Source organism: Alosa sapidissima, chromosome 21 (genome assembly GCF_018492685.1).
Source record: "Alosa sapidissima isolate fAloSap1 chromosome 21, fAloSap1.pri, whole genome shotgun sequence".
Taxonomy (NCBI): Eukaryota; Metazoa; Chordata; class Actinopteri; order Clupeiformes; family Clupeidae; genus Alosa; species Alosa sapidissima.
The window spans coordinates 6,187,817-6,204,486 of NC_055977.1; the positions used below are offsets into that span (position 1 = coordinate 6,187,817).

At 40.5% G+C, this 16,670-nt stretch overlaps 2 protein-coding genes across 4 annotated transcripts in view; both read right to left on the reverse strand.

The window, feature by feature from the left end:
* The window catches only part of fam126a (family with sequence similarity 126 member A), a 48,289-nt gene extending 46,457 nt beyond the window's left edge, over positions 1-1,832 (reverse strand). For all 3 annotated transcript variants that reach the window (XM_042075688.1, XM_042075689.1, XM_042075685.1), the window contains exon 1: positions 1,696-1,832. The gene's annotated coding sequence lies outside the window, so the exon portion shown is untranslated. The remainder of the gene's footprint in view (positions 1-1,695) is intronic.
* Positions 1,833-6,980: 5,148 nt separating this feature from the next.
* On the reverse strand, positions 6,981-9,322 carry si:ch73-345f18.3. Its single transcript, XM_042075693.1, has 4 exons — positions 9,106-9,322; positions 8,625-8,685; positions 7,977-8,186; positions 6,981-7,497 (listed from the first exon to the last, which is right to left on the reverse strand). The coding sequence occupies exons 1-4, from the start codon at positions 9,172-9,174 to the stop codon at positions 7,124-7,126; spliced, it is 714 nt and encodes a 237-aa protein (XP_041931627.1). The 5' UTR covers positions 9,175-9,322; the 3' UTR covers positions 6,981-7,123.
* Positions 9,323-16,670: the final 7,348 nt, after the last annotated feature.

Here is a 16,670-nt window from a genome sequence, read left to right on the forward strand (position 1 = left end):
CAATATCTGAGAGAACGTCACAGAAAAAACTCCATCTCTATTTTTATATAACTCACATAAGACTCCTGGGCGGAAGACGTAGGCCTGTTTGACAAACAATTATGTAATCACTTCTCCCTTCACTGTGTGTGTGTGTGTGTGTGTGCAAGACAGAGAGAGAGAGAGAGAAAAAAAGAAGAGTGCATATGAGACAGAGAAAATGTAAGCAAGAAACATAGAGCACGAAAGAGATTTAATGTTTCCAATGGCTAAAACCTTCATTTTGGAAAAAGACAATGAGAAAAAGGCAAGACAGCAATGTATACAGGTCATGAGCTTGACTGTACTGCAGCCACGATTTAATAAAATGAAATTGGACTTTCTGAGACAAGACAATCCCCTTGATGATACCTCGCTCTGGTAAAGACTGATCTTCCATCAGAAAAGCAGCCTCCAGGAATCCTCTTAAACTAAGGAGGTCAATTTCGCTCCAGATATCAGCATTTCAAAGACACTGCTCCTTCCGCTGGCATTTTTGCGCGATTCAGCTAATAATAGGCAGCATAAATGCCAATGGATGTTCCATGAGCTCTCATTTCTTATGAACGCGTAATTCATCGCGCTCTCGCGGAGCCCTTGCGGTCCGAACTGCTGTCATATTTGATTTATACAGCTGGACACAGACTCAGCTGCCTCGCGACAGCACATCGTAACTGATGCCTTAACTGATATAGAACGACACATAAGCACAAGAAGTTACTTCTTTGCTGAATTGCAACATTATTATCACTAACGTTAAATAAACCTAGTCCCATGGCAGCCCCATTGTTTTGGACGGCCATGTCCCATCAAAACAATAGCCGAGTGATTTCATATCGCTTATCGAGGCACAACCTTGACGTGACCTAGCGAAAACAAAACAAAGCTGGTGAAAGTCAAACACTAGGTGACTAGGTAACACTAGATGAGTGTAAGGTTATGGATCGCTGTTATGTTTAAAGAGGGACTTCATTTTACTCCTCAGACTAGACGGTCGGCGGGAGTCAGATGTCAAGAGTTGCCCACGAAAGACCTTATAAGAGATCTCGATTAGATTGGTCCACTTCGTTGACCCTGTCAGTGTCCGGTGGTTAGATTCTATTTCAACATCTGACATTAGGCAAATTAACGACTGGAATAGCTCGACAGTAAATTAACTTTAATCCGTTACAGTCTCCTCCCGAGACTTCAAACAACATGACTCGCACAGCAGAGCAATCTAACGTTCAATAGCCATCCAACGTTGGCTAGATGTGTCAACCATCCAGACCAGATCTCTCTGGTCAAGCTGCTATAAAGTTAATTAAACTACTCTCTAAATAGGTTATGATAGTCAAGTAACGTTACCCTTGGGCATAAGACGCCCCTTGCATGCTCCTAACACGTTGTGTAGAGTGAACCTTCCAGCCCGCCTGTCTAGATCACTTTTGACACTTGACACTGTCACTTAGTAATGTTATCCAATTTATCAGGAAAATGTTCGCATGCATCGACATATAACGTCATGATGGCTACACTGAACTAACACACAGGATAGCCATACCCGCACAACTACTCGACTGAATTTTAGAAAGTAAGTAACGCTGGCTAGTTAGCCAGCTAGCCAACATTACCAGTAGACGAGAGACTTTGAACACACTCAGTTTTGCAAGGTCTCTGTAAGTTTACAGTACTTACTATCATACTATCCCGCAATCCACAGTTATTGCTGCTCGCAGTTGCTCCGACTATCAGGAAGCTATCAGTTACTCCATAAATTTCCTAAATAATTGAGCACATTCAAGTCATCCATCTCCATTACTTTCGCAATTCACACTAACTTGAGCGTGGGCATTACGCGAGATTGACAAAAGCTTCTCACCAATCATAAGATAGTAAATAAAGGCTCCGTCGAGTTTCCACAAATAGCAACCAATCATCTAGTACCGAGGGTGGAGTTCAATAATTTCCACGAATATGGTAGGTTGTCCCAGTTGAATCAATCCAATATTGTAATCGGCGCTCTGCACACAAGCCTATATCGCTGGACATTTTTTGGAAAGATTTATGATAGTCTTGGAAACTTTTTTTTAAAATATATATTGCAACAACACCCAGTACATAATATGTACAGTGCTCTGCCACATCTTTCAGTTTTAATCCTGGAGTTGTTGTGGGTCTAAAAACCGTAGGCCTATAGTCTATCTATGTTAATATCGCCTAGGCTGCATCTGTAGCCTATATGTATGGACATGAGGGTGTAGGATATAGCCTACATCATTTTTATAATTTATATAAACTATTTTTATTTGTATCTTTCTTTAGAACATGGTTGTTGTAGTACTAGCACCATATATTAGTAGGCTACTAGTAATAATAGTAGCAGTAGTTTCCACTGTGGACAGCTGTTTCACCATAACAACCACTACTAAGTCTACTGCTTTTATTTGGAAGGTCTCAAATTCAACTATGCATCCGGTTGGCCTTGAAGAATGCTATTAAAATTGTCTCCTTAATTCCAAATGGAGACACAGTTGACCGAGTAGATTCCAGTGTAGTTAAGAGCAGGTAAAACTTGAGGCTGGCTTGCGAAAGAATAGTTCTTTATTCTGGATGTAACAACAGAGTTCTGGTAACCCTGTTGTACGCACAGCACAGCACAGTGTTGCAAGGTGAAGCCAAGGTAAGAAACTGAAGCAAAGATCTGGGAAAATCCTGGCTAATTATAATACCAGAATATACATTCACGTCTGGGGTCAAATTGGAGGTGGGAAACAGACAGTGATATAGCCTTATTGAATTAAGACGTCTTGTGGGGGAACAATTAGTTAGGTACACCATTTGCTATTGTAAGGTGACATCATTCTGTCTGCTTACAATAAACATCCTGTCCTCACAGTTTCTGCAGTATTAAACAAAGAACCAAAAGAATGACATACAGAAAACCACTAAAATCTAACAGCCTATACAGTGGTTGAGGGAAGCCCTGAAAGCTTTGGGGCCTATACTGAAAGACTCATGTCAGTTGGTCGTTGGTCCTGTCTCCAGGCTGACCTTACATTGTTGCGGAACAGAATATTTTGTCAGAATGTTCAAAACTCCCCTGCTCTACAGGGATACCCAGTACCACACTTGAATATTTCTGCACACGCAGACACAGACACATAAGTATAAGTGTAAGTATATATACTCTTTTTATCCCGTGAGGGAAATTTGGTCTCTGCATTTATCCCAATCCGTGAATTAGTGAAACACACTCAGCACACAGTGAACACACACTGAGGTGAAGCACAGACTAATTCTGGCGTAGTGAGCTGCCTGCAACAACAGCGGCGCTCGGGGAGCAGTGAGAGGTTAGGTGCCTTGCTCAAAGGCACTTCAGCTGTGCCTACTGGTCGGGGTTTGAACCGGCAACCCTCCGGTTACAAGTCCGAAGCGCTAACTAGGCCACGGCTGCCCCCTAATGCATGCAGATACAGAGTTCATGTGACCCTCTCCTCATACACAACCATATTACATGTAACTCAAGCAGCAGTGGCAGAAGACAGAAAATTAGTTGCACAACATGATAATTATGAACTGCACTGGTTGCGTAACATGTCAACCAGTTATTATACTACATTTTGTCTGCTGAGCGACTCACAATAAGCTTGGAATGAGGCTTCACTGTGTTTCAGTCAGATGTCACCATAAAGATGGGCTATGCAGGAAGAAGAGTAAAACATGTTGTTAACAAGATATAACTAATGTATAGACCCCTATATCATAGACCTCTGAAATCGTACACATTTAAGATTCTATTTATAGTAGAGCTAAGACCGACAGTGAATTTGATGAGCCTTTAGTCCATTGCCCATAACATTTCCAATACTACACAACATATCCATTCATCTTTCTCTGCTAAATAACCGCCTCATGAGATGGGTTCAAAGCTTTTTTTTATATAAAGTCTATGGTTCAAAGGCACTTATCTGCAAAGATATTGTTTATCTTTGCCAACCTCCAGGATTCTCTAAAACAGAACATGTGGAATTATTATTACTTGGAACATGGAATTATTGTTATAATATGGTTATCACTAGATGCACGCAGCTGACACTTACAACACAGGACATATAAAACAACACAGTTTACCGTTGTTACAATCACAAGCTTTTTATTCTGATCTATTTTTTCACTGAAATGATCAACTTATGCGTAACACCACACACAGCATTCTTCAAGGTGTAGTCCTCAGCACACTGTTTCCCCTTTAGTGTAATAAAGTAAGACTAAGAACACATGTATAAACAAATGTAGGACATAAAATATGCATTATATCCGCAACACCATGGCCATCAGAGCTCATGTATCAGAACAATCACAGAGAAGGACATCAAAATGTGCTTCTGCTCCAGCCAGTGACCGTTTGCAGTTTCATTGTGAAGTATGTCCATCATAGCTTACCTGATTATGTGTGAACCGTGCACACAATATATGTAAACGTCGACACATAACAAGTTACCTTTTCCAGTGCCATAGCCTGTGATTTTTCAGGTGCTGACAGTTTGATTGGTCTTGTCATTTCTCACAGTTACAGTCTACTATCAGAGGACATGACGTCATAGAACTCAAGAGAGCAGTTCTTGAAAGAAATTATTATAGAATCTTAAGTGATTGGGGGTGATGTCTAAATGGGAACAAATTGGGACTTAACCCTTAGCCTCACTGGGCTGATAAGAAATTCGTTTTTTTATGTCCCTATAGGGCCACTCCCTTCCTGTATCAACCCAGTCCGCTACAGCTCACTTGTGGTGTAGCCCCATCTAGTAAAATACGTACATGCAAAAACATGGAGGACTTTATTTTTGCAGCCATGTAAAATATCTTCAAATTTGTTTACTTCTACATTGCTACATACAGAATTGTTTAGTCTCGCCTACTAGACTTCCTTTCAGTCCATTGCAGTCCTTGCGCTGTAAAATGTCAACAAATTCAGTATAAAGGAATGTACAGACTAGGCTACTCACTGAACAGAATGCAACCAGCTGATTATTTTCGTCATTGTACTTCAGAAATTAAACCAGGCGTTTAGTTGCTGCTGTAAAGTACTGGACTATATAGTATGTGAGTGTTGATACAATGGCTTTCCCATAGCATACTTTCAGTCGACAAAAACAACAAATTTACATGTTAGTTACAGCAGTATTATAACAGCATAATAATCCAATCATTTCAAAATGCACATTCATACCTCTCTGAATCATATGGTTCCACAATAATGTGTTGAATTATGAAAGTATCGCCATACTGGAAACAATACTACACCTTGTAGCTATAAAACACCCCTTCATCTAAACAGGACAGTGCAAGTGCCTGAAAAACATCTCACTGTTGACTGTTTAATGCTTCTCAAAGATGTGAATTCATGGGCTTTTAATTCTTCAAAGCTTCTATTCTTTCTATGCCTCTCTGTGCATACAGGCAGGCAATATATTATGCATGGTTTGTGGAGGGAGTGTGATAAATTATGAGAATTCTAAATAAGTAGTTGGACTCATTCAGGTTCATCCATAAACACAAAATACAACTTCACTGTCCCACAACAGCTCACATGGAGTCAGACATTATAAATAATTACAGTGTCAACAGTGTAACAGTGCACGATTATTTGTAGCTTTTTGCGATTAGATAATTGCGTTGGTTCATATTGCGATTGCGATAATTGTGCAGCTCCACCCAGAGTTACATAAGACTAAGAGAATAAATACCCTTCTCTTTCTGTGCGTGCAATAACCCTGTCTTAAGGCCTATTCACACCAAAAACGATAACGATAACTATAACCATAAAAACGTTCACACTGAACAACGATAAACAAAGTCTCTCCTTGTGTTAATGAATGAGACGGTTAAAATTCGATGAGTTCTGATTGGCTATTATCTTTTTATCGTTCTGAAAATCGCTCTGAAAGTGATCCCCAACGATATCGTTCTTCATGTCTTTATCGTTATAGTTTATGTGTGAACGTCGTCATTCATATTAACGAGAACAATATTTTTTTATAGTTATCGTTATCGTTCTTGGTGTGAATGGGCCTATACACTGTTAGGCTATCTTAGCAAAGCTCAGTGGAAGTGGGTTATTCCAGTTAGCCTACAGATAAAATGGAGCTATGGAGGTGTGGATACTCTGATCTGACTCTGAGGCAGACGGCAAATCAGCTAATTTCCCAAAATGTTGGTGTGTTCCTTTAAGATCTGCATTGGCTTTATTGCTTTGAATTTTCAGAACTATCAGAACCAGAGTCAGTGCCTGAATCTAGCCCCCCCAACTCACACTCTTTTAAACTGAGTTAAAAAGCTATAAGGTAGAAATGGGCTTTGAGATGGGATTTGAAAGCATTTAGAGAAGGGTATGCCCAACACTTCCCTTCATACTTACCATGGCTTTGCAGTTGTTTCATTTTTTCAAATCTATAAGTGCACCTCAGAACCGCTAATAGACCTCTCCAGAATAAGTCCCGCCTCCGTAACTTCCGTATCCATCCAACTTCCGGTCGTCAAATGTCTATGGGAAATAACATGGCGTTTCGAAAGATCATACCTGTCAAACTCTGTAGGTGACAAAGTAGAAAAAGCTGGTGGGCCGATTGGCCTACACACTTCTGCCATCTAGTTTCGTAACGTTTTCAGAATGTATTAACAACCTATCAAACATGATGATTTCACGCAGGGTTAGTGCCACCTCCGTAGGCTCTGGTGTCACAAACTCCATTTCGGTGAAGACAAACTATGAAACATTGCCGTTGCTATGCAACCTTGACTGGGGGAGTCGCGGTGTCTGAAGCGTGCGTTAGATTAGTGCTTCTTACTGATATATTTCTACTTTAACAGCACCGACAATCAAAAAACCCAGTGGAAACTAGATGGCAGAAGTGTAGGCCAATCGGCCCACCATTTTTTTCTACTTCGCCACCTACAGATGTTTTACCGGTATGATATTTCGAAACGCAATGTTATTTCCCATAGACATTTGACGCCCGGAATTTGGATGGATACGGAGGCGGGACTTATTCTGGAGAGGTCTATGTGCCTAATAGTCTAGACCATGTCCACTGGGGACTAAAGAAGACGGTCAGAGTGAGCATCAGGGGTTGACCCCTGACAGTAGCGCAGCTTCGTTGAGGATCTTCCCGGCCTCCTCCCTGTAGGCTGTGGACAGCTCTCGGGCTCGTCGGCACTCCTGAAGGTTCTTTTTCAGGTTGTCTTCCAGCCTCTGCTGTTCCTGGTAGGCAGGGGCCTCCTCCAGCACCTGATTGGCCAGCTGCTCCTCTGTCTTGGTCAGCCAGCCAATCATCTCCTGGAGCTTGGTGCCCGCAGCCACGATGGCCTTGGAAGCCTGGCACAGGCCTCGGATGTTGTCTTGGCTACTGCGTAGCTTGCTAGGAACCTCATCATTCGGCACCACAGCCAGAGAGAAGTCGTAGCCTTTCATGTGGAAGGTGATCTGGTGATGCGTGTCTACAAAAGGATATGGCAGGACAGAGTCTGAGTCATGAGTGGACCACCAGAACAGGGGAATTTCATTTTATTTTCATTTTGCTTTCATTTTCATTCCATCAAATAATCACACAACAACGGAATTTCATTTTATTTCAATTCTGCTTTCATTTCCTACCTTTCCTGGTTACGACAGACCTCTCTATGGGTCAGCCCTGTCAACTTTTTAGATAGACCTTTAATAACAGTGTTATTGTTCAGTTAACGGATTTAGTTTTTATTTGTGAGCTCTCCAGATTTCTTTAAATGGATGATTCACCTGCACTCACGCATGCAGTAGCAGTAGGAGCAAAAACTGTGCTGTGCTGTTGTTGTTGGTGGTGTGTGGTTACTGTCCCGTGCCACTTGCCTACTGTCGTGCACCACCAACAACAGTACAGTGCAGTTTACTGCTTCTGCTGTGTCTCCACGCATCTCACAGTGGAGAGTGGGGCACTCACCGTGCTCTTCTTTGATTCTCTTGAGGCACTCAGACAGTCCATCTCCATGGGAACAGCCGTAGCGATCCCTGAGCGTGTTGAGGCATTCTGTCATGGCTTCATGGTGCCCTTGCTGCAGGTTGAATATCTCGGCCACATCCTTGAAGCGCTGGTCCAATTCAGGGATACCAACGTGCCGGGCGATAAACCTGCCGCTTTTCTGGGGTGTTTCTATGAAATACAAATGAATGGGTTGATCCTCTTACACTTGGGAATCTTATAGTATTTTGGGACACCATTTTATATAGGACTACTAAATAGTACTAGATATTATAGCTATATTTTGGGAGTAGGCATGTAGAAGTGCTATAAGACTGTAGAGCCCATTGTAGAAACACTATAGAGGGTAAGGATATTATAGAGCTATTACAGAACATTGTAGAAGTATTATAGACTACCACAGAAATCCTATAGTATTTCTAGTTCTCTCTTTTTCTAGTATTTCTAGTTCTCTTTCGTAAGGGTCATCAGCTCCCACTAGACCTACATGAGAACACATTAAATGGATTTTGATTATTGAAAACAAATAAAACATGAATAAGTTAGCACAGATTTTTTAAATAGCCTAATCTAAGTGGATCAGATTTCTTTTAAAGTCCCCACACCTACCATTGTGTGCTGGACGAGCCTGTCGTGCAGACTGTGGTTGCCCTTGCAAAAGAGGTTGTCTCTGTAACACATTGAGGACAATAGTAGTCTAATTCTGAAAACTATCGCAATAAACATGGAAATACTCACACAGCAGCAACAGACATGCAAATAATGACATACAATGGCACAGAACCTATTAGCCTATTTATTCAAAGACCTTGTTTACAAATGCTGAAATGTTAACAACAATTAAATTAGGCTATGCATTGTTAGGTACTAGCCTATGTCATTGGCACTGTATTTTGAAGATTGGCCAGCGCTTTGGTCGATCAAATAGCCTAAATAAATAGCCTACAGTGAAAATTCGTTTGCCAATAAGTTTGATAATGGCCTTCAACAGCAGTGTTATAGTTCAGTAGCTAGCTTATTGTAAATGCTTTTTTGTTATCACGACCGAGAGTTCCATGCTTGACACAAGATTGCAGTTTAGTGTCCATACCTCGTTCGGTTGTCTGGTGGAATTCCCTGAGGAGCTGAAACAGCAACAAAGTACGTTCATAAACGACATTACTCTCTTGTCACCTCGATCATCTCGGGAAGTAAAATTGTTTTCTGATATGAAATACAAGATGACGTCAATGTCACGGGACCTCGGGAAAAGTTTACTTTGTAGCCGCACAACGATCGACTTTACACATTACACCTGTCCCAAAGAATGCATCACACCCCTGTTGGAAGTCTTGGCGAAGTGCAAGACACTTTCGTTTTCATTATTTGAGCATGTCAAAGACCTACAATATAGGCTGCCTAAATAAATAGGCTAAATCCAGTAGAAATTCTGCGGGAAACTTTATTCAAGAAATAATAACATGGTAAATAGTGTATTTAAGCATCATTTGCCTATAAGTGATCTGGCCTACAGATTAAGTCGTAAGCATAACCTACATAAACCAATCAATTTTTATTGGAAACAATTATGATTATATATTATGTAGTCTACATATTTTATTCATTACATGTTTTAAATTAAATTAACGTAGGCCTATATAAGCTATAAAATATCTTAAAGAGGGGCCTTGGTCGTCATTAGGCCTACTTACAGTATGTGGGTCTCATTTTACTGAGGGTGGCGATATTGCTTCATCTACATGTTCTTAAACGTCATTACATTAGATCCTCATAGAAAAAAAAGAAGTAAGGGTTGATAGGGTCCTTAAATCATACTGAAGGGAAAAAAACACGAATACAAGAAACATTCCATAGTCATTTATTCAAGTGAGAGTATGGAAGCTGTTTTAGTGACTTTACATGCACAGAATATGCTAGTCATTGTACGAAATACTCTAGGCCTATAATGACTCGTCATAACCATATGGGGTGTAGTGGAGGCTAAACACAAGTAAACGCAATTTATCCACCTCTGAAACTTCAGAAAAAGAGTTTATCCACCTCTCAAAAGAGTTTATTCACCAATTGCAATTTTCAAAAATCACACTGTATTATCCACATTCACAATATGTACACTCATCAACACTCCAACCATTTAATCCATTGACCGACCAACTCCAACCATTTATTAATACCACTGGTATTGTTATAAACATTGGACAATAACCCCTACCGTCATCAAACATGTTCTGAATGCCTTTTTTAAAAATCAGATATCGCATGGCGCAGTCCACCTTACCGTGATCACAGAATTCAGTTTACCCACCTCTTATTTTACCACTACACCCCTGATCATAACCAAGAAAAGCCTCTTTACTAAAAAACAAACAAACCATTTCAATAAATATTAATCTATGGTCAAATACTGTGCTCACAAAACACACACTGAGGCTGTTGATGAAGACATGAAGCTTGTCAACTTGCATTATATATAATTATTTATATAATTATTATTATCTATATATATAGCCACAGATATGAGGACAAAATTTGGTCAAAGTAGGATATAGACCTACAAGCTTGACAAGAGGTCCTGTCTCAGTGAAATAACTTACCACTCCTTTTACACAGTCGCCATCTACTGGTGAGTTCAGTATTGCATTCTTCTAAGCAACCACTGTGCATGTATGACCAATTGACCTTATGCACAGAAGGCTCTTTAAGTTAATTTATTTCCAGTTGAGTCAGGTGTATTGTAGCTGCCATTGTTGTTAAGTGTAATTACTGTCTACACAGACCCGGTTGGGTGTTGCACCTAGTGAATCAGCACATTACGATGTAGAAGCATTAATGTGTGTGTGGAAATAAGAAGATATTATTCAGTGTCGGAGTAAACATGCAAGGAGCAGAATATAACAGAAGATGCCATTACAACAGAGCTGACCCTCCACCGGAAATTAAACACTGGCTAAAGATATTTCTGTGCATAATGTCCATTTTGCAAGAGTTTTCTACCACTTATCAGTGATGTGCTGATTCTGAATGCTCTGTCAAGAACTGCTTATTTAATTTGCATTACAGTAAAAACATCTCAACGCACAAACAATACAACATATCAAAGATGAACACATACCTCATGACTCATAATCCATTATGAAACTGAGTGAATATGTATCGGATCTACACATGTATTCATTTGGATACTTCTTCACTCAAAAGTGATACAGTTTACAGTAAAGGTAGTTGATCAGTAGCCATAATGTGCACTCCCTGTATAAGTCAAATTTACAATCTTGGTTTTGTTGGCATCTGGTTCAGTTGAGCTTAGACCTGCATGTGGTATGTACAGATGATCTACACAAAGACTCAAATAAGGTCATGCTTCATTCAGAACTTACTCAGTTTGACCCATGTCAATAATGCTTCCTCTTCGAAGAGTTTCCTGTTTTTCTGCCTGTATAGCCTAGCGGAAAGTTCTGGCTATATGTGTCATTCCTGGTTCTCTATCAGGTGGTTCATCAGACCACGCTCACGGTTAAACTTTAATCATCCGCATTCTGCAGACGAATTATCATCATCATTCAATCAGAACACATGAAACCGGTTATATGGTTGCCCAGCAACATTACTCAAAAAGTTGCCCCACATATCATCAGCATTCTGTCATGACCTTGTGGTGTCCACGCAGGCTGAACCTCTCGGCCACATCCTCAAAGCACTGATACAGTTCCTGGATGCCAGAGTGTTTCAGAAATCTTACCAGAGTGAAAACGCTGAGGTAAAGCCTATGAACATACCATAACACATTCAAAACTATTCAATTTGGGGATGAAACCTAAACTTGTCCTTGGCCTCATGCAGCTTAACACACAGTTTTGAGAACTAAATTGAGTTCCATTTGAAGAGTTTGGTCCCAAAACGCTATATGAATTTTCATAAATGATTTTTTTACATTTTGTTTTGCAAGTAATTTCAGTAGGACTGTAATTGGGTATTGTTTGATTTATCTTTACTCAATCAAAGCAACAAAACAGCAATTTGATTGATATTACCTGAAATACACAATTAAATAACACAAGTGACTTTTTCAAAATGTTTTCAAAAGATGGAGATATAGCGTTTTGATACTCTTCATTTACTGCATCATTGGCTGTACTGCATTATTCACTTCCAAGTCAAGGGAAATGTAGGATAAACTCCACAGCTCCTGCCCCATGTCTCGCTATAGTGTTTTAGTTTCAGCTTCTAATCCACCACATCATCTTTGTTCTACCTCTGATGCACAAACCAAAGGTATATGTCCCTCATATTTTACCTGGAAGTTGTGGCCAACTCCTAAAACCACAAAACAGCCTATTTGGACTATAATCCCAAGGAACAAAACACTGTATTATGCTCTATGCCAAACATTGTAGGCTTGTAACAACAAGATGTAGGCTACAGCATACAGAACATTGAGTCCATTGAAAATAGGAATTCACACTTACAGTTGTTAATCTGCTTTGGATATAAATGCTTTTTTTAATGAAATGTTTCATTTCTGTTCATACATTTGCAATATGTCAACTGTAGATGGCGACATAGAATCATAATTCCACTCAAATTTAACGCCACCGCAGGAGGTCACTCAGGCAGTTGGTCTCAGAACAAGATACAAGGTAGGCGGAGTTGCCAATATTATTGCCTAGTCTGTCCTACTCCAACAAAAGATACAGGCCTTGTAAGTAGGCTAACCACTATGTTTAAATCAAGACCCACGGCAGTGGTTCCTTAACGAGTTCTTGTCTTAATTTAATCGGGCTATTATGCACTAAGGACTTGGAATTGGAGACAAGCCAGTATCGTGTTGAGATCGAGGTAATTGCGTGGTTTAGAATTTCGGAGAAGAGCTTAATTTCTTGCACCTGTGTGCGTCTCGGGCTTTGATATGGATATCACAACACATTTTGGATCTTATAGGCTACCACAAGCAACAGGCTTTGAACATGTTCAGCTGTCCTTTAAGTTTGACGTCGCTAGGCCTATTAGCCCACATTATCTTGGCCATGCCACTGACGCTAATGTGTCCTGGCTACGCCTCTTCATGGGCAATATAGGGCTACATAGCCTATTAAACTTGTTGCAGTGCCATAATGGAATAACCAGGCATACGCCTACGGTCCACTGATTGACTGTTCGTGATGCACCCATGCAGGAGCAAAGGCCTGGCATCCTATCACGACACCGGGGTTACAGCCAGATCCCTTTAGAGGAGGCTATTTCAAGATTGCATTTAGTGAGAGCATTGCTTCTAAAACAGATGACATAAAAGATGGCAAAACAAAGCTTAAACAGCTGCTTGTAATTTTCGTTAAACTGCACGCGCATTGTGACAGTGCTGCTACCTGCTGTGAGGCTGTTGCGCTGCGCGGGCGGGCGGCGCGCGAAGGATGTGCGGCTGCGGGCGCTGTTATTTCCTCTCCTCCCGCGCAGATCATGCAGTGCAACCGTATCATTTCGCTGTCATCGAACGAGTCGTTAGCTCTGCGCGGTAATGAAGGCTGTGAGACCGGCTGCGAATAAAGAAGCACTGACGGAGTGGAAGAGCGTTGTGTTTTCCAGCGGAGGACAACCCACTGCCTTGCACTTGCAGGTGTTTGCGCTGACAATGCTGGAACAACGTTCTGGTAGGTGCCAATTGGGCAGAAGAACGACAAAAGACAGCCATTATTTGTGGTCGAAAGATACTCGTCTGGAGCAATCATGCGTCGTTAAAGCTTTGTGGAACTCTCAGCTGTCACTGACTAACTTTGCAGAAGCACACATGGCGAGGGTGGCTCAGCAAGGGTGCCAGATGTTGAAGCCTTGTTTGTACATAAGCACATGCAGTTGCAATTGTGGAGTATAAAGGGGGAAAATGGCACCACACATGGGATTTGAAATGATGGTTTATTCTGCATGATACCTAAAAGTCATTTTGTCTTATCGATTGTTTTCTTGTGTAATAGCTTGTCCATTTGAAATGTGTAGTAACTGTATTCTAATTATTTTCTATATTTTGTATTTAACAAAAATATAGGTCTACAAACGTTTAATGCGTGAGAAAGTGATAATGGAATGGAAAAAAAAAAACATTTATTGATGCATGCTTTCCCATGTGCCATTAGTTAACTGATAGGTGATAGGCCATTGCTCCTTTTGGTGGTTCACTGTAATTGTGTAACTATAGTGAAGATTTTGAAAATGTAAAGAGCACAATTTGTAGCCTATACTTCTCCATTTGATTGCTCAAAACCTACTGTTCTCTATTGTCAAGCCGGAGCTTTGTTTTTTAGTCTTTGTGCTTAAAGGTTAAATTAACATTTATTAATTTAGCAGATGATTCTATCCAAAGAGACGTACATTATGACGATTGTATTATAGGGCCTTTGTCCCCGGAGCAACTTGGGGTTAAGTGCCTTGCTCAAGGGCACAAATTGAACCCACAACTTTTTCAGGCTACTAAATAGACTTGTGTTTTTGAGAAAATTGAGAAGTCCTCAAGTAGCCTTTAAAAATTCACTCACTCGGCCCCAGCCATGGCGGAACTGGCTGGGGGCACCTGCACCGTACGCCGGCGACCCGGGTTCGATTTCCGCCCCGTGGTCCTTTCCGTATCCCACCCCGACTCTCTCTCCCACTCACTTCCTGTCATTCTCTACTATCCTGTCAATTAAAAGCATAAAAGGCCAAAAAAATATTCTTTAAAAATTCACTCACTCTTCATATACCCAGCATTTTGATTCCCTTATGGACTACCCACTCTCTCCCATGCCACAGAGATGAGCAGGGATGCTATATTACACTTCCATTATGTAGTCATTTAGCTGACGATTTTATCCAAAGCCACTTACAACAATCAAGGTACAATAAAGGGACAGTGGGACTACTAGGTCATTGTTAGTGCAGCAATAAGTGTGACTCGTATAGAATAGAATAACAGTTCAAGCGAAGTCAAGAGTGGGAGATGAGGGATTGTCAGAATAAAAAGTGCCATTCTTAAGGACATGGAGAAACCTTTTGAGCAATGTAGCCGGTTAACCACATAACCAGTTCCATTTATTCCGATTTGATGATCTTGACAATTTGCCTACTGATGATTAAAGTTCTCTAGAATAGAAATTGTTGCCCAATATCAGGAACATGCCAAAACCACAATAATGAGGAACATTGCCCAGCCCAGCACCATTGGTCAAAAAGAGCCCCATGTATGAGTGAAATGGAATTCACTTGTTATTTGCACACAGCAGTTTTACATCAGCAATTTTGCATCCCTTTTTTACAAAGCGGAATTATCCTACTGCCTTTGACATGACCTTTGCGTCCCTGTGCAACAACTGCATCATGATAATGAGATGATCATTTGGAAAGAACTATAGTAATACTATAAGATTTCTAGTAGTTCTATATAATAATTCTATGTTCTGTCCGTTATACCTCTATAATATTCTTACACTCACAAATGTTCCTCTATAGTAGGTGTGTCTTATAGTATTGTATCCCAAAATAATATAAGATTCCTATAATAATGGTATAGTTGTACATACTATATAATATAATAGTATATTAATAGCATTCCTGTAAGATTACAAATAAGAAATACTTTATTCATCCTGAAGAACATTTGACTGCACCATCCTATGCATGTAAATTAAACATAGGCTACATAAAAGTAAAATATGTTTTTAAAATACTGTATGTCACATCAAGTCATCACTGTGGCAAAGAGGTGAAGAGTTAGTTTGATGGCTTAAAATGTCCTAGCTGTGTCTCTCAGAGGAACCGTTAGATATTATAATATTTTGTCCCAACATACTATAAGATTCCTATAGATCTTTTTCGAAGGGGAGATTCTTGACACACAGGCTCACCATAGGCTTAGTGGTCTCTACACACAACATCCACACTTCAATACAAAAGTTGCCAATGCCATAAATATGTAAAATGCAGGTTTAGAGTATAATAAAGCACAATAAAATGCTTTGTCATTTAGGCCTGTGGCTGCCATGTCACAGATAATGTTTTTGTTAACAGCTGGCATAACTGTCTAGGTTAGACATTTTAAACCTTTGCACTCATCATAGTGTCAACCTAAAAAAGTAGGCCTAGGCTAGTCTTTATTCTGGTTAATGTGAACACATTGACCCAAATTGCCCTACATCTATGGTCCAGCGAATTTCATTATTTCTTGATGACAAAATTATTTGTCATCAAGCAGATTATCTGATCCAGCAGTGAAGTGAACTAATATGGAGTAGCCTCGGGGCACATGCACCATTGCAATTTTTATGATCGAACCCACAACAATACAAATCTCGTAGCATGCTGTAGTGGGCCTAGCCTACCGCGCCGCGCCATGCCATGCCACCACTACCGATGACTGAAACTGGCCAACGAATTGCCTACTAACTTCATGTTAAAACCATATAGGAAACTAGGCCCCGGAAACGCCCACCATAGCCTACACACTACCCATAGACACTACCCCAAGGCTTGCCTTCTGCGGGTAACCTAATACCTCTAGTCTCGAGCCGACCTCCTCAACACGCAGGAGTTTTCGCGCGAAACTCTGAGTGCCTTACTTGGATTGTTCCATCTACACAAAGTTCAGCGGAAGGGGGGCGTTTGATTTGAAGTAAAGTTGACTTAAAATAACTT

What these genes read in the sequence shown, in the direction of transcription:
- si:ch73-345f18.3 (XM_042075693.1), bottom strand. Translation starts at nt 9,174, where the DNA reads ATGTCGTTTATGAACGTACTTTGTTGCTGTTTCAGCTCCTCAGGGAAT. An exon ending in GGCTCGTCCAGCACACAATG is followed by an intron (nt 8,187 to 8,624) that starts GTAGGTGTGGGG and finishes TGTATTTCATAG; the next exon opens with AAACACCCCAGAAAAGCGGC. An exon ending in GAGAATCAAAGAAGAGCACG is followed by an intron (nt 7,498 to 7,976) that starts GTGAGTGCCCCA and finishes ATCCTTTTGTAG; the next exon opens with ACACGCATCACCAGATCACC.